At 45.8% G+C, this 16,806-nt stretch overlaps 1 protein-coding gene across 5 annotated transcripts in view; it reads right to left on the bottom strand.

Annotated features, from left to right (window-relative positions):
- Positions 1 to 1,705: 1,705 nt before the first annotated feature.
- HOXD3 (homeobox D3) overlaps positions 1,706 to 16,806 on the bottom strand; it is a 99,263-nt gene continuing 84,162 nt past the window's right edge. For all 5 annotated transcript variants that reach the window (XM_086956184.1, XM_086956183.1, XM_086956180.1 and 2 more), the window contains 2 exons: positions 11,034 to 11,569; positions 1,706 to 4,199 (listed from right to left, as the gene is read on the bottom strand). In XM_086956184.1, the coding sequence (XP_086812310.1) occupies positions 3,454 to 4,199; positions 11,034 to 11,517 (1,230 nt within the window). In that variant the 5' untranslated portion in view covers positions 11,518 to 11,569 and the 3' untranslated portion in view covers positions 1,706 to 3,453. The remainder of the gene's footprint in view (positions 4,200 to 11,033; positions 11,570 to 16,806) is intronic.

Here is a 16,806-nt window from a genome sequence, read left to right as displayed (position 1 = left end):
ACGCATATGGAAAGACTTGAGACCCACACACATACGGGTTAACGCAATAATAGAAACGCACATGGGAGCATGCAGTCACAAACACATAGATGCGCGCATACACACGGGTTCAGGTCGTGACAATTATGTGGATGCTCATGCAAAAGCGCACATAGGCGACAGCAGACACAAATACACACTTACATACACATGGGTGCACAAAAACCCTTGAAAACAAAGAAGCCGGCCCAGTAGCGAAACAGGGGGGTTTGAATACACATCTCCAGCTGGCTCCATTTTAGAAGGCTTACTTGACCCAACAGAGGCTCACGAATCTTCTGTGGTGATCGCCACACAGGGACTGCCAGGTGAAGGGCCCAAAGGTCTTACACAATAGGCTGGTACCCTAAGACCCTGCAGACATAGGTTGGTCCTTTTTTGTACTTAGCCGATAACCCATTAGGCATCGTATATGTGCCCAAGCCCCACAAACAATAAAACACAATGAAAACAATCTGATTTGTGAAGGGCCCCATGGCTGAACGTGTTACCTGGGCCTCTGACACTGGGTGCAGAGTACTGTAATGGAGATACTGTTGTGACGGGCTGTGAAACGGAACGTGCTAATGTTAGCCTGTCCAAGCAGTCTGCTTTAAAAGACATGCACTGCCCAGACGTCTGCGATTGTAGAATAGCTGCATTTTTTTTCTGGGTGAGAGAGGAATAGAAGGTACCAGAAACGGTTGCATCTGTGGTCTCGCAGTATTTCTCCTACTCCCCGCCGCTCCCCTCCCCTTTTCTGGTGTCTTCTCCCATCCCTCTCCTACCCTTTCTCTTCCGGGGATAGGATACACTTTAAAAGAGATTACACCACTTAAAGAGTGAAGAATACATGTCAACCCTCGGCCTCTTGTGTCCTTACCAGCTGAGGAGGGCAAGAAACCCGGGATCTGTGCGGGGCCTCCTTCATACGCCCTCCTACAGTTCTTTGTCTAGTTTTCGCTCCCTTTTTCGTCTTCATGTGGCTTGCCACTTATTTTATTTGTATATACACATGGGCGCGTGTAGTTTTTTTTGTGCTAGTGAGTTTGTGTTTGGTTGTGTGGAGTGTGCGCGCTGTTCTGTGGTGTAGGACTGCGTGACTGCCGTGTCGTGAGATGCTGACGTGTGTGATGTTAGTGTGTGTGTTTGTGTGAGGAGCGCTGGTGTCTTTGTTGCCGATTATGTGTCCGTAAGCGTGCCTGCGCTTCTGTGCAGTTCAAGTGTTGGTGGGGTGTGCCTGTGTCGAGTTAGCGTTCGTGTGTTGTTGTCTTGGTGTGCCTGCCTCAGATCGTGTTTGCGTACCCTGCATTTCCAATGCATGCTACGCGCGTGCGCACGCGTATTTTAAGTATGTTTTGTAAACAATGGTTGTGTTGCTGCAATGCCTTTCACATTTCCAAGCGCCGTGCACACTACACCATTTTAATGCACCCTTTCTCATGGATAAATACAAAAAACTGGGGCACAACCCGCAGCATTTGAACCCAATGTCTAGTGCATAGGAATCAATGGTCTGTGCATGTCCTTTTACATATTGTCCAACGAAGAGAAGTGACGCGCACCTAAAAAAGTCAGGGTTGTACAAGAAACAACTTATATAAAATGCAGTAATAGGCGGCTAAGTTCCAATGCGTTGACAACAACACGTACTATTTGCGCTGGTCTCCATACAAAAAACATAATATTTAGAAACAAATGTAATTTATTGTTGTATGATCAGAACGAAACATAAACAGCTCATCTGGAGCTTCTGTAAAAGAGGAAATGTTAATATTCCTAGATTCAGACGGGTAAAACAGGCTGGAATCAGTGTGCATGTTACAGGCATTCAGGCGCATTAGACTCGGGCGCTTTTCGTTTCCCGGGACCATTCGGGGTCACATTTTTGGCTCGCAGGAATCCGGGCTCTTTTCATCGCCGTGTGTAGGAGGGATGTTACTTCTCGAAGTCCAACACGGATGCGTAGGAGGGCCCTGCTTCGAACACAAAGGAATGAACCATATCTATGTTGTGAACACCCCTCCTCGCTCATTTCAAAACTCTGTGCCGCCGTAAAAGTCAGCCATGCCGGCTCCTGGCCACGCACTGTGCGTGAACGCATCAAATAGCTAGCTGTGGAGCGGGGCTGCCCCCACTTCTGAAAAATACCACAATTGCAGTCCGAGAAGCTTTGACGTGGACTGCAAACCATAAAACACATTTTTAATATAGTAGGTCGTGTTTATATGTGTACGAATATCGAATAATTGTGTCTCCCGACCTCAGCTAACAGTTAAATTATGTTTAACAAAGTGTACCCATTGGATTCACTTGATTGTCAAATGTCTTTCAAAATATGTATCTAAAAAGTAACCCTGCCTTCCAAAATTGAAGAAAAGTGTACAAAATGGATCAGTGTATAGAATTAGATGTGACAATATAAATAACAAAAGCGACATGCAATCTAAACTGTGAATTAATATACAGAGCACAATTAAAACAGTTCATTTGACACGCTTTCCTAGGTTTGCATTCGAAATATTCATTCGCCCATATCCGGGGTCAGTAAAAAATAGTTCAAAAGTATTTGTGACATATATTTACAAGTATACAAAGTCAATAAAATAAATATGGCCCTGTGCTTCTGGCATCTGTGCGGGTAGCTGCTTGGCACAAGAAAACAAAATGGCCGAGTGGTCTGCTTCTAATTTGCATTATTACAACAGATGCACTTTAGCATAATATATTTTATTCTAAATAGCGGTTTCTTCAAATACCAGACAACTTGAAAAATAACACACTTTTCGACTGTGTAATGTCTGTAATGCCACATGTTCAATTACTCCGCGGATGACGTACAACGTGTCGTTTTAAATAACCCCTTACATGAAATACAAATACCAGCAACTGTCACAATTGTGCAAAAAAACTACTCAAACTATGTGGGACAAAGTATACTAAATAGGTGGAACTGAAGTCCCCGTGGGCCTGAATCAAATCCCCCCTCCCCTCAAAAAGTTATGCGGAATAAATGCTACAATTAGCCACATAAATACAACAAGACCTGGATAAATAATTGGTGATACAAAATGCCTTGCTCAAATAATAAATACGTACCGTGTCGGTCAATGCAATTCGCACATTACTGAGGGAACCATAAATTAACTGCTTTTGAAATAAGTTCATATGCAGGTTACAAAGATCCGATCGCGCAGTCCTGGTCCACAAAGACGCCTGCTGAGGCCTCCGAGACTTGCCTCCGATTAGGTAGCAGTTCAGCAGTCGTGGTTTGCAGTGTATATTGCACTGTCATGCTTTTTACAGCTGGGAGGGTCCTCTCCCTGGCGCAAAGCGAGGACCCTCAACCCTAATACCCTTGGCACTCAGAATAAGTAACACTGTAGGTCAGCAACAAAGTGAGGTAATTCGATGTGAGTCCTTGGGCCGAGCCCACTACAGGTGCGTGAGCTTGGGCGCCTCCTGGATGCGCCCCTGCGACGGGTGGTGCGAGCTGAGGTCCGTGTAGGTTGGGTGCGGGTCGCACGGTCCGTGGTGGTGGCTGCCCGGGATCTGAGCCGCGCAGCTGTAGTCCGCGCTGGCCGACGACGGGTGCGAGAGGTGGCTTAGGTTGAACATGGGGCCCGAGGCCGGCATGGAGTCCACAAAGTTACCGGCCCCCACGTAGACGGGGCTGCCCTGCAGGCCGGGGCTGCCGAAGGCGCCGCCCCCGCCCCCCTGCTGCAGGCCGTGGTGCTCGTACTCGCCTGGGTAGCGCTTCTGCTGGGGCAGGCTGAGCGGCGCCGTGTATGCGGCCAGGCCGTACATGCTCTGCTGCGACTTGGCGAAAGAGGTGGGCGAGGGCGCGTCGTAGCCCAGGGCGCCCACGGCCGACAGCTGGCCCGGGTAAGCCATGTGGCCGCTCAGTGGCGGGCTGCGCTCGGGGGACTGGCCAGCCGGGGAGTGCATGATGCCCTTGGCCTTCTGGTCCTTCTTGTACTTCATGCGCCGGTTCTGGAACCAGATCTTGATCTGGCGCTCCGTCAGGTTCAGCAGGTTGGCCATCTCGACGCGGCGCGGCCGGCACAGGTAGCGGTTGAAGTGGAACTCCTTCTCCAGCTCCACCAGCTGCGCGCTGGTGTAGGCCGTGCGCACTCGCTTGGAGGCCGGGCCCGGGGGGCTCTTCTCCTCGCAGGTATCCCCTGAGGAGGCAAGACAGTACACACTTACTTCAGAGACGAGGACACCACCGGTTGCCTGCTCCCACCCCACATGCCTGCAGCTACACTTACATTAGAGCTGAGGACATAACAGGCTGCCTGCTCCCACCTCATATGCCTGCAGCTACACCTACTTCAGAGCTGAGGAAACCACAGCTGCCTGCTCCCACCCCACATGCCTGCAGCTACACCTACTTCAAGGCTGAGGACACCACAGGCTGCCTGCTCCCTGCAGCTACACTTGCTTCAGAGCTGGCGACATCACAGACTATCTGCTCTCCACCCATCATCCCTGCACCTACACTTACTTCCGAGCCGAGGACACTCAGGCTGCCTACTCCTACCCCACATGCCTGCAGCTACACTTACTTCAGAGCCGAGGACACCCAGGCTGCCTGCTCACTGCAGCTTTACTTTCTTCTCAGCTGAGGAATCCGCAGACTGCCTGCTCCCTGCAGCTACACTTGCTTCAGAGCTGGCGACATCACAGATTGCCTGCTCTCTACCCCTCATCCTTGCAGCTGCACTTACTTCCGTGCTTAGGACACCACAGGCTGCCTGTTCCCCACCCCTCATGCCTGCAGCTGCATTTACTTCCGTGCTTAGGACACTACAGGTTGCCTGCTCCCCACCCCTCATGCCTGCAGCTGCGCGTACTTCAGAGCCGAGGACACCACAGGCTGCCTGCTCCCCACCCGCACCCCTGCAGCTGTACTTACTTCTGAGCTGAGGACACCACAGGCTGCCTGCTCCCCGCACCCCTGCAGCTGACCCACGGCAGGTGTGAGTGATTAACTCAGCCATACCATTTTCTTTTGCATTCTGTGTCTTGTAGCTTAACTTACTGACTAAATTTGGGACTACAAGTCCCAGAATGCACATTGGCTTTGAGGACTGTGCGCACTGCTGCATAAGAGGGTTGGTGGCACTCTCAGATATGCTCTGCTCGGTCTAAGGTACACTAATACTATCTTGCACTCAAGCTGCCTTTGGAGGTTACAGAGCTTCTTGTGCGTGCCAGTAATGGGCACACTAGGCACGTTTCTTTCCTTTGCAACCTGGTGCTTTCAAATGTTCTTTCTCTAAATGTTCTTTCTCTAAATGGAAACAACAGTATCCAGCATGCACAGAAAAACAGAATGGGTGGTTTATTCGCACCTGACAATTGGTAATTGTAAAGTGAACATATTCTAAACATGTTTTGTAAAGAAGGGCCACGCTAAACGTACTTCCAGTCACACAGACACATTGCATTTATGCAAAACAGACCCATACATCGCACACTTGAAACAGGCCTACTGTGACTTGCACCACATCAGGTATTAGTAGCCCAGCTAGGCGTGTCTTTTCTTGCAGCCTGGGTTTAATGGGGCAATTCAATCCTCGAAGCTCCTGAGGAAAAGGCCGAACCCATCAGATGAGCTGCTTAGACCTGCCAGGTGACACTTTGAGGTATGTGCTCTTTGCTAACGTGTTTCATTGACTTCCCTGTGTGTTGCTGGCTGGCTGCACCGCTCAGGCACACCATCTTTACCCAGAGTTTAGGGTAGTGTGATGGCTCTGCAGTTATGTCCTGCATGTTGGACATGTGCACTTATTTATTTAATCAATACCCCTGCAGTCTACTTATTGGCATGCATCACCCTGAATACACGTGACTTCACGTAAATACACGTGCTGCAGGTCTCGCCTCAGCTCAATTAGACACACTTGGAGCCCTAAAAAGGATGCCACAGATGCAACCACCCAAAAGAGCAAAACGTTGCTTTCTTTTAACAAGCTACAGAGTTAAACGAAAATGTACTATCTTCCATGGAGCAGTCATGTATTAAAAGCAGCCTTCATTGAAATTAACCCGGCTAATATGTATTCTAAAATACTATCCCAGTCACAATTGCTGGTCGTGGGGTGTTTGAACTATTGGCTTTATTTCTACCTTGTCAGGGTGTAGCTGGGGTGGCATTCTTAACTGTTTCCTGGCCGCCTTTATGTAATAAAGTGGGCAGCTTGTACATTTAATGGTGTGGCCTTCCTGTGTGGTGCTACAAATCAAGGCGAGTGAGACTGCGCTTCATGGGTGCCAACTGCTTTCATACATAGAGGTTGGGGGGTTACAGTGAGCACATGAAATAGGCGGGTACCTCATTTTGTTATTTACTAGAAACTGATTGACTCACAAAGATTGGGCGAGGTTTAGGTTCCTGTGGTCTGTTACCTCCTCAGGGGGAAATACTTCTGTGGCTATGGCATGGAGCCTATGCTTTGTATAGTACAGTTGTGTTGTATGGGGAAGTTTGGTGGACTACAGCTTTAAATGTTTTGCAGAAGAATACGTCATTCAGATACATATCAACGAGCACCAATTGTATTTGACAGAAAATGACTGCTTAATGGTAAACACTCCTACATGCCCACAGTGTTTCGGGATTGGGGCATCGAGACTCCATGTTCAATCCTCTGGATCCACACCAAAAACCCTAGCAAGTCCAGCCAGAAAATGTCGCTCCACTACTCCTTCGAAGGCTGGAACTCCAGAGGACTGATTTAATGACCCCATGTGATTTTCTCCTTCTCGTTCTCCCTTTCGTCTATTGGTGGATTAAATTTTTGATGTCTCCACGTTCATGCATTAAACTATTGTTGGCCCTCAGATTGTCTGTGGTTTTCTAATTCCTGAACTATATCCCCTCCCTCCTACGAATTTGCGCTACGAGTTCTTGCAACATTGTTTTTGTGTACTGTACCTTACTATGCTCTTGTAACTGATGTAACTTCTAACGCAACAATACTAAATGGAAAGCGCTCTGATACCCTCTTGGGTCAAGTTTGCGCTCTACATAAAACTTTATAAATAAATACATACCCATGGCTGCTGTTAGAAACCTCCTCCTACACTTGTCTAGAACTTTCAACTTGCACATGTATGTTTGTGTATACTGTGCACTTGTCTAGATGTTTCGCCTCACACATGGGTGTTTGTGTATACTGCAGACTTGTCTAGAACTTTAACCTTACACATGAATGTTTGTGTATACTGTAAACTTGTCTAGAAGTTTCACCTTACACATACGTGTTTGTGTATACTGCAGACTTGTCTAGAACTTTCACCTTACACATGGGTATTTGTGTATACTGTGAACTTGTCTAGAAGTTTCGCCTTACACATGGGTGCTTGTGTATACTGTACCCTTGTCTAGAACTTTCACCTTACACATGGATGCTTGTGTATACTGTACACTTGTCTGGAAGTGTCGCCTTACACATGGATGTTTGTGTATACTGTGCATTTGTCTAGAAGTGTCACCTTACACATGGATGCTTGTGTATACTTGTCTAAAACTTTCACCGTACACATACGTTTGTGTATACTGCAGACTTGTCTAGAAGTTCCACCACACACATGGGTCTTTGCGTATACTGCAGACTTGTTTATAACTTTCCCCTTACACATGGGTGTTTGTGTGTACTGTACACTTGTCTAGAAGTTTCACCTCACACATGGATGTTTTCTATATACTGTAAACTTGTCTAGAACTTTCACCTTACACATGGGTGTTTGTCTATACTGCAGACTTGTCTAGAACTTTCCCCTTAAACATTTGTGTCTGAGTATACTGCAGACTTGTCTAGAACTTTCACCTTACACATGGGTTTCTGAGTATACTGCAGACTTGTCTAGAAGTGTCATCCTTACACGGGTGTTTGTGAATACTGTACACTTGTCTAGAAGTTTCACCGTACAAATGGGTGTTTGTGAATACTGCAGACTTGTCTAGAATGTCTAGAACTCTCACCTTACACATGGGTGTTTATGTATACTGTTAACTTTTGTAGAACTTTCATCTTACACCTTACACGTATACTGTAGACTGGTCTAGAACTTTCACCTTAACCATTGATGTTTGGGAAAACTGTACATTTGTCTGGAAGTTTCACCTTACACATGGATGTTTGTGTATACTACAGACTTGTCTAGAACTTTCAATTTACGCATGGATGTTTGTGTATACTTCAGACTTGTCTAGAAGTTTCACCTTACACATGGATGTGTGTGTATACATAGATGTTTGTGTATACTGCAGACTTGTCTAGAAGTTTTACCTTACACATGGCCGTTTGAGTATACTGCAGACTTGCCTAGAACTTTCACCTTACAAATGGATGTTTTTGTATACTGCAGATTTGTCTAGGAGTTTTACCTTGCACATGGATGACTGTCTATACTGTACACTTGTTTAGAAGTTTCACCTCACCCATGGATGTTTGTGTACACTGCCGATTTGTCTGGAACTTTCATCTTACACGTGGATGTTTGTGTAAACTGTACACTTGTCTAGAAATTTCGCCTTATGTAAGGAGGAGCATTTGCCAACACATTTTTTTTTATAGGTACATTTAGACAAGGGTGCTTGCATAGACTGCACACTTGTTTAGAGCTTTCACCCCACACTCTGTTTTGGAATACACTGCACCCTTGTTAAGAGATTACACCCGACAAATGAAAGTTAGCCTTCCTTGCGCACTTCTTTTGAAGCTTCAGATACCTCATAGGCAACATTCGGGCAAATTAGTGCACCCCAGGTCAGTGTAGAAATGTCACGTTATAGATGTCTTAGAGTACACTAACACTTCGCATAACATACGACTACACTGCACGCTAGTATAGAATGTTCACTTTACACAAAAGTGCCTGTCTTCACTACATACTTTTTTAGGAATTTCATGAAATAGGGGTGTTTGTCAGCACTTAAACACCTGCCCAGAGGTGTCTGTTACACACAGTGTTTGTTTATGCTACATATCTGTTACAAAGCTTTGCCCACACAGGCACGTTTGTATGCATAGCACACTTAGTTAGAAGTCGAGTTCCGCAAGTACTGAAGGCTCGAGCTAGGCTTGAGCTATGGGCTTGGTTCAGCCCAGGGTATTCTTAGCCCTCGAACCCACACCAGCTGAGCTATGTGGCTTCTGCCTGCTACCCACACAATACTCTTGTGCGCCAAGAATTAAAAGACAAAACATAAGCCTGTGTTGTTAAAAAGGAGTGAAAGGGAGAGTCTAGTGGTGGTTGAGCAGTGTAACTTGAAACCAGAAAGCCTGGGATCAATCTTTGTCCCCTACTTTAGAAAACTATTTCAGCCTTGACAAATATTTTATTTCACAAACCTTTTTCCTTATCTTCTATGATATCTTCAAATATGCACTGTATCTTATCTGTACAAAAACCTTGTGTTTGATTTAATAACTATAATGTTGCTCCATATACAACAATTTAGGCTAAATTTAGGATACAGTGGACACCCTACTTGCCTGTTAATTCACTAATATTGACATCAGGGAAGGAATGTTTTTTAGGCTATGTTTAAAATTATCACTTTTTAAGAGAAATTCTCTCAATGAATGGATATAATATGACTTCGAAGGTTAACTGCTTCTTCATGTTAAACAAGTACACCTTTTTAAACTTTGAAGAGCTTTTATTATCTTTCTTCACCTTTGTTGTATGATTTACATGCCAACCCATTGGCTCACTTTGGCTGGCTGGCTGGCCCTGTTCACCTGTTGGCTCACTGCCTCTCTTTAGAAGTTTCACAGCACACATGGGGGTGTTCGTCTGCACTGAAGGAGTGTTTACTAGTTTCATATTACACAAGGGTTTAGGCGTTTCACATTACACAATGCTGCACACTTGTTCCGAAGATTACACTACATTCGGGTGTTTGTCTGCACTGTACACTCGTTGATAGGCTTCACGGAGAACAAGATGGTGCTTTTACACTGCACACTTGTGTAGCGTTTTCACTTTACACACTGGTGTTTGGCCACGCTACACATTAGTTAAAAGGTTTCACAATACACAATGCGGTCTGTCTACATTGCACACTTGTTTAGAGATTCACATTACATACAGACCTTTAGAAGCTTCCCTTTACACAAGGATGCTACCCTGCACTGTATACCTTTATAGAAGTTTCACATTGCATAAGGAAGCTTCTCTACACAACCCTCTTCTTTACACTACCTACATTTTAGAAGTTTCATATTACAGAGTGTTTACACATTTCAAATTATGCAGGGAAGAGAGATCTACAGTGCACCCGTGTTGCGAAGTTTCACATTAAATTGTATTGTTTGTATACATTGCAAACGTGTGCAGAAGGTTCGTATTATATTGGGGTGTCTATTTACACTGAACACTTGTTTGAGGTTTCACGTTAATGTGTTTGAAGTGTCACATTACCTACATGTGTTTGTGTATACTGCACAAGACTATGGATGTTTCACGTTAGATACTGCTCACTTTTTTTAAGTTTCTCATTTTAAAAGTTTCTCATCATTTGCACGTGTTTGTCTACACTGTACACTATTGTGATGTTTCACAACCGAAAGGGTGTCTGTGATGTTTCACATTACACACGCATGCCTCTCTCCGCTCACACTCGTTTAGAGGCCTTGATGCTCTTGATGCACACACTGATGCACACACACGTGACGTGCAGGATACCTACCCGGGCACAGCTGGGGGGCTTGCCTGCCCTGCACACTAGTGATGTTTCACATTACACAGGGATGCATCTGTAGTCCATGCCCATTCCTTTAGAGGCCTCGCCTCACACACACACACACACACACACACCTCTTGATGCACACACACCGTGACGTGCACACAGCTGGGGTGCTTGTCTGCACTGCACACTCGTGATGTTTCACATTACACAGGGATGCATCTCTAGTCCATGCCCATTCCTTTCGAGGCCTCGCCACACACACACACACCTCTTGATGCACACACACCGCGGGCGCCGTGCCGCATACCTGCCGGGGCACAGCTGCTCTTCTGCTTGGAGTTCTGCCGCGACTCTTTCATCCAGGGGAAGATCTGCTTGCTGATAGTGGCCGAGGCCGGGCCCGAGGAGCCGCCGGCCGCCTTGGGCTTCTTCTGGGCGGGGACACTGTTGACGGGTGGCGGCGAGGGGGACAGCGATGGGGGCTGCGCCTCGCCCAGGCTGGGGGGCTGCCCGCTGCTCTGGCTGCCGCTGGTCCTCATGCAGCTCCCGCTGATGTCGCCGGATTTGTGGCTGGGGGGCCGCACCGCGGAAGTCTGTATGGAGCAGGCCGAGCTCTGGTAATCATTGTCCAGGCTGGGCTGCCCGTAGGGCTGGTGGCCGGCGCTGTAGCTGTAGGCGTCGGCCTTGGTGTAGGCATAGCCGCCGAACAGGCCCGAGTTGTCGTAGTAGGCCGTTTTCTGCATTGTGCTTTCTTGGAGCGGCAGGACCTGCGGGCCCTTATCAAATAACATGGGCCTCAGGCTCACGTCGTCACGTCAGGCCGAGTGCAGGTGGACAGTTCACCTATGGACAAAAACATCATACATTAAACAACCCAAAAAAGTAAGGGCCAAAAAAAACCATGTTTCACACAAGCAGCACGTGACGTGGACACCAAGGGCAACCTTTTCCTTGCCCAACAAGGCAGAGGCAGCTGTAATGCAAACAATTAATAAATAAAACAAAATAGACCCTTTTGTACCTGAACAGCTTAAACACGGCTCCTTATAGTTCTCTTTTTAAGTTATTGACTGTGCTAGTAGGCCTTATTATTTTAAAACTACGAGTTGTTTTATGTGCTCAAATATGGGCGACTTCTTACATTGGTGATTATTCTGCGGCTTTCTACAGACACATTCGTTTTTATTATACAGCTCTGTTTTGTCAGCGTTAACTTCAGGCCGGGGGGAAGGGCGTTTTAAAGACGGCTTGGATTAGAACTAGCCAAGTAAACAGGTAAGGCCTGCAAACTTTGGACAACACTGCGGGTAGGAAACCAGGCATCGTTGAAAGATATGTCTATTTCCACCAGATACATTCTACATAATATAGCTCATCTAATTCTCCCTTTCATGTCATTTCTGTCTTTCTCCGTACACACGGTTCTGTTCACCTCTTCAGATACGAACGTGCTAATACAATATGGCCGTCTATACGTCCACAATAATTTCCATTTTGAATTGAACACTAACGCATCTGGCTTAATTTAAGCGATCGGGCTGGCACTAATAGAGTCGCTCAGTTCGGATTCTCGGGGTTGCATACCCCTGGCATTTTGTAATTTTGTTTAAAGATTAACCACATCCCCTCCCCTCCAGTGTGTGAGCTGCGCAGGGGCATGATGGATTGAACTGAAGTCAGAACCTGAAAAACCGGAGAAAATTCCATCCCTTTTGTAAGGCCTGTCTCAGATTTTTTTTTCCAGGTCTCTTGTAGTTAAAATATAACTACGCTCATTCAGCAACTTCTCTTTGCCCCACAAAGAAAGTCAACGGGTCAGCGTTTCTTTCTTTAATACTTTGATCCCCCTAGCTGTCCAAATAATGGTAAATCAACATTATTATAAGGCTATATTTCAAACAAACGTTATCGAAACAAAGTAATTATCTGCTTTTTCACGATAATTCCTATATCACCCTGTTAGAAACACATGTAAAGCGATAGCGTGGATTGGAGAGAGTGCGTGTAATCTTGGATATATTAATTATAGATGTTGTTATCTTGTTTCATGGTGGAAGAGGGTACCTCACAGGGTGTTTGATCCAGCCACAGGCGCACACAACTCGCACGCCTTGGACTCGAGGTTTGGCCTGAGCGGCTCCGGTGAAGTTCGCCTGCAGGACGGTCGTAAAGCCCTGGCTGTCTTCGAGGGCTGTGTCTTTAGAGGCGAGAGCCTGCGTGGGTGGAACTGCAGCACCACCCCCCCCCCCCAGTCCGAGTCACCCATCTTATACTGCAGAAATAGCGCCTGTGCCTGCCGCTGCATACACCTCGCCGCCGAGAATCCGCCTTCTAACGAGGAAGCCTTTCTCCTAGACAATCAATCTATACTTCTATACGTAAAGCGTACTTGAGATTGAGAGGTCTTACATGGTGTGGTGCGTGTTTGTAAATGTGATGTTTTGTGTGAACACCGAAAGGTCCCCAATCTATACCCGGCCTGCTGTTGATTTATTGTCACCTTGCTGGTTTTCGGGGTTCAGGCGTGTAAGGTGTTCGTCTGGGGCCACTGTAAGCAGGGACGGGCCTTTAATGAGCAGGGTAGCGGTGCGCCACAGCCCCCTCTCCGCCCCATACGCTGGATACTGGGGGAATTAAGGCTGCCATGAAGACAGAATGAGAGAGAGCGTGGCTCCTAAAATGGAGGCAGGGCAAGCTGGCCCCGCGACAGGCACAGGGACTGGCCATTGGCGAGCCTCTGCTGAGACAGCATAAGAGATGCGACCTATGGGACGCTATGGGATGGCTAGACAGTGGAATTTTAGGTTGTAGCAGTACTTGCTGAAGGGTGTTTATCCACCAATTTTCGTCATCACAGTGGGACATCCTGGGTGGGAGGGGAGTGCCAACTTTGCATTGCCTAGTGCTTCAAGAAAGCAGCACATCAAGAAACACACACAGAGGCACCAAGCTGTCGAGAGGAATACGCCATATTGTATTCATTTGGCACTTATATATGAAGGGAAGCTGTTTCAGTGAGCAAGGGCTCACTGTGGCTATCTGCAAGTCAAGTGTGACTCATCTTTTTTTTCCTTCTAGACTCAGCCTTTTATCCTTCCTCGGCTAGTAAATTGAGCACCAAAGGGACCGTAATAGGGCAACACCTGTTATTAAGAGGACTTACAAACCACACGTATTGTATCAACTGCTGTGTAAAATAAGGTATTATCACTTACACGTGCTACAAACATTATGTTACTGGCATTTTGAGGTCTTTTATCACCAGTATTATGGCATCACCCTGTTTTCTCAATATGGGTGCCCTGTTGTGCCATTCTGGAAGTGCCATGAATCTTTTGTGTCCCTTACGTTTTGATGTTTAGTCGTCAGAGCTTAGCCGAGATTTTGCTCAATGCTTAGTTTAAAAGGTCTCCGTTTACTTTAGTGTGAAAGTGAGAAAAGCCTGGTAAGATATTTGTTGTGTGTAATGACTATGGATAGCTGTGCCAACATACTTGTCCGTTTTTTGTGTCCACAGCTTAGCTGTCAAACAGACTTATTGCTAACAACATACCTATAGTGGGACTTCCCAAAACTATTTCAAAACACTGTCTTCCTTAGACCAGTCTTTCCCAGCCACCAGTTTAAGACTTCATAAGTCACATCTTGGTTGAGCCCAGTGGACTATCCATCCCTCACACAGTGCTAGTGGGTGCTAGCCTGTATCCTTCCACTCATGTGCTTTCATTGACCTGCATGATGGACTACTTCACAACTGTATACCTCCCTGTCCACTTTGACACTCCCTTCTATGAGTCTTGCTCTAACGTTCTAACACTACCTGCATTATCTCATCACAAACCCAGATCTATCTTGGGGTGATTTCTGGTTGTTTGTTGGTGTGGTATGAGGAAAGGGTTCTGTTCTATCGTGCCAGAGGTATCACAAACCAGGAAGGGTTTTGTTGAATATTCTCTGGCATAAGACTCTCCTGCAGTATCAAGTGCTCCCTGTTCATTACCCGGACATCAGTGAGGTAGGCCCAGAGACAGAGAGGAGGGTTGAATATGTCTGCAAAGTTCTTCTCTCTTGATAACCCTATCCTATCATTCTCACAAAAGCAATGATTACTACCCATAGTTTGCAATATCTTCTGCCTGTAAGTTTTCACATTAAGATCAGGACTTTTGTGAGCTTCTTAATCTGTTTAGTGAAAAAACAAGCCATAAACCATCTAGTTAATTAGGAGGAAAACAGTTTTAAAGTTACTTCTGAGAAAATGGCACATCCAGCTTCAGCGCCCACTTACATTCAAAAAGTTTTCCAGTTTGCCTGGAAAAAATATGCCTGTAGGAGAGATGTTGGGAAAGCGGAAATCTCTGTGAACTAGGGGAAGCTAATAATCAGAATTTACTGCAGACTTGACTCAAGTAATAAAAACTTTGCACACTCCTACTGTGAAATCTTTGGACAGTGATGGGGAGAGCTCTTCTGAAATAGCTGGTGTTATATGATATGATCTTTGCTTGTAATGCACACACAAAATTGGAAGACTTCATGGAGAGGCACAGTGGGTGGGATATTGAAACGAATAAAAAAGTATTTTATTTGGCAGATGTCAGCTAAAACTCTTCCAGATATCAGTGTGTGCGCCGGGTGGTAGGGAGAGGGGGTCTATACTGAAGGAGGGCCAATCGCTTGTTAGGAGAATGAATATCTTAATACTGGTGGCAGATTCTCTCCATTTTCGTAAATCTTCGCCCCTTCATATACAGAAGTGTCACCCTGTGGCATTCCATATTCACCCATATTTGCATTCAGAATCCCATTTTGAGCTTGGCACGTTTTTCAGCCTGCTGCAATAACACAGGCTGTACTTGCAGCACAATGTATTATGGAATCAAGGAAAAAAATAGCTTCAGATTTGGTGGACCTGCACCTACAATGACTGAAAAGTTCCAGTTCTCTTCTCAACATTCTAGATGCACCTAACCATAAAGGCGGAGCAACCAGGGGCATGAGGAACCCCACCAATCTGTCGTTGTGATTAAAGATGCAAAGTACACTAACTTTTTTCTCTTCACCTGAAAATGTTTTCCAGTTAAAAAAAAATTCCTTCAACTACAAAGAGAAATTATGGGGTGTTAGGTTACTTCACAAAGTTCCATGTTTACTTCAGTATTTTTTGGCACAAGCGTTAAATTCACTAATCCGGTCTCAAAACCATTTGAAATAATACATAAATACTCTTAAAGGAGTGCATTTGTTGTTTTTTTCCAACATTCCTAATAGCCTCTGTCACTTTCTACCATAGGAGTATTTTCCCCAGAAGAACATTTAATTCCCCCCCCCCACCCACCTGAGCCTAGGCCTGGTCTACATCCTTAATTCTTGCTGATATTATTGAAAACCAGCCATTTACACTTGCAGACAGCACATTTGTACATCTAATACCAAACTAAGTGCATACATTGTGAACTGGGCCTACTTCATAAGTTGTCTTTACTCTCGCCCTCCCCTGTTGTCACAGATATGTTACTAATGTTCCTTAACCCCCCTCCCTCCCTGCTGGAAGGCATATCATGTTTGAACTACACTGCTCTGTGAAGAACTTAATGGTATGTCTCCCCAGCCTTCTGTTAAATCTTACTTTCATTTTTACAGAATTACACCTCAGTTGCATTATTCCCACTGTCTCCGCATTGCCCACACTCTGCATTTACCTACGTGCCTCTGTACCATGTTGCCACTTGTCTGGTGCGGCTATACTTATTTCAGTCCTTGCACCTTAAAACCTATAAGGTCCCCATCCTCGGTAGCTGTCCCCTAGAGTAACTCTAACCTGTTGCCTTTTTCTCGGGGGTGTCCTCCAGCACTTATTTTCATCCTATCCCACACTGATACTTTTATACAATGGCTTCAAACATATTTTTCTCCTGCATACATTTGGGGACATTAAGGTCACTGGAGAAAATGTTTCCAAGACTGCCTCCTATTTACGGTTCCCTAAGCCTTCACCAAAGACTATTGATCTCAAAGGTTTGTCCCCCAAATGCAACCTTTTTTGCACGAATTGTCTTAAGAGTGAGTTTTGGGGCAAC

Source organism: Lissotriton vulgaris, chromosome 2_1 (assembly GCF_964263255.1).
Source record: "Lissotriton vulgaris chromosome 2_1, aLisVul1.2, whole genome shotgun sequence".
Taxonomy (NCBI): Eukaryota; Metazoa; Chordata; class Amphibia; order Caudata; family Salamandridae; genus Lissotriton; species Lissotriton vulgaris.
This window is presented reverse-complemented; position numbering and strand designations above follow the sequence as displayed.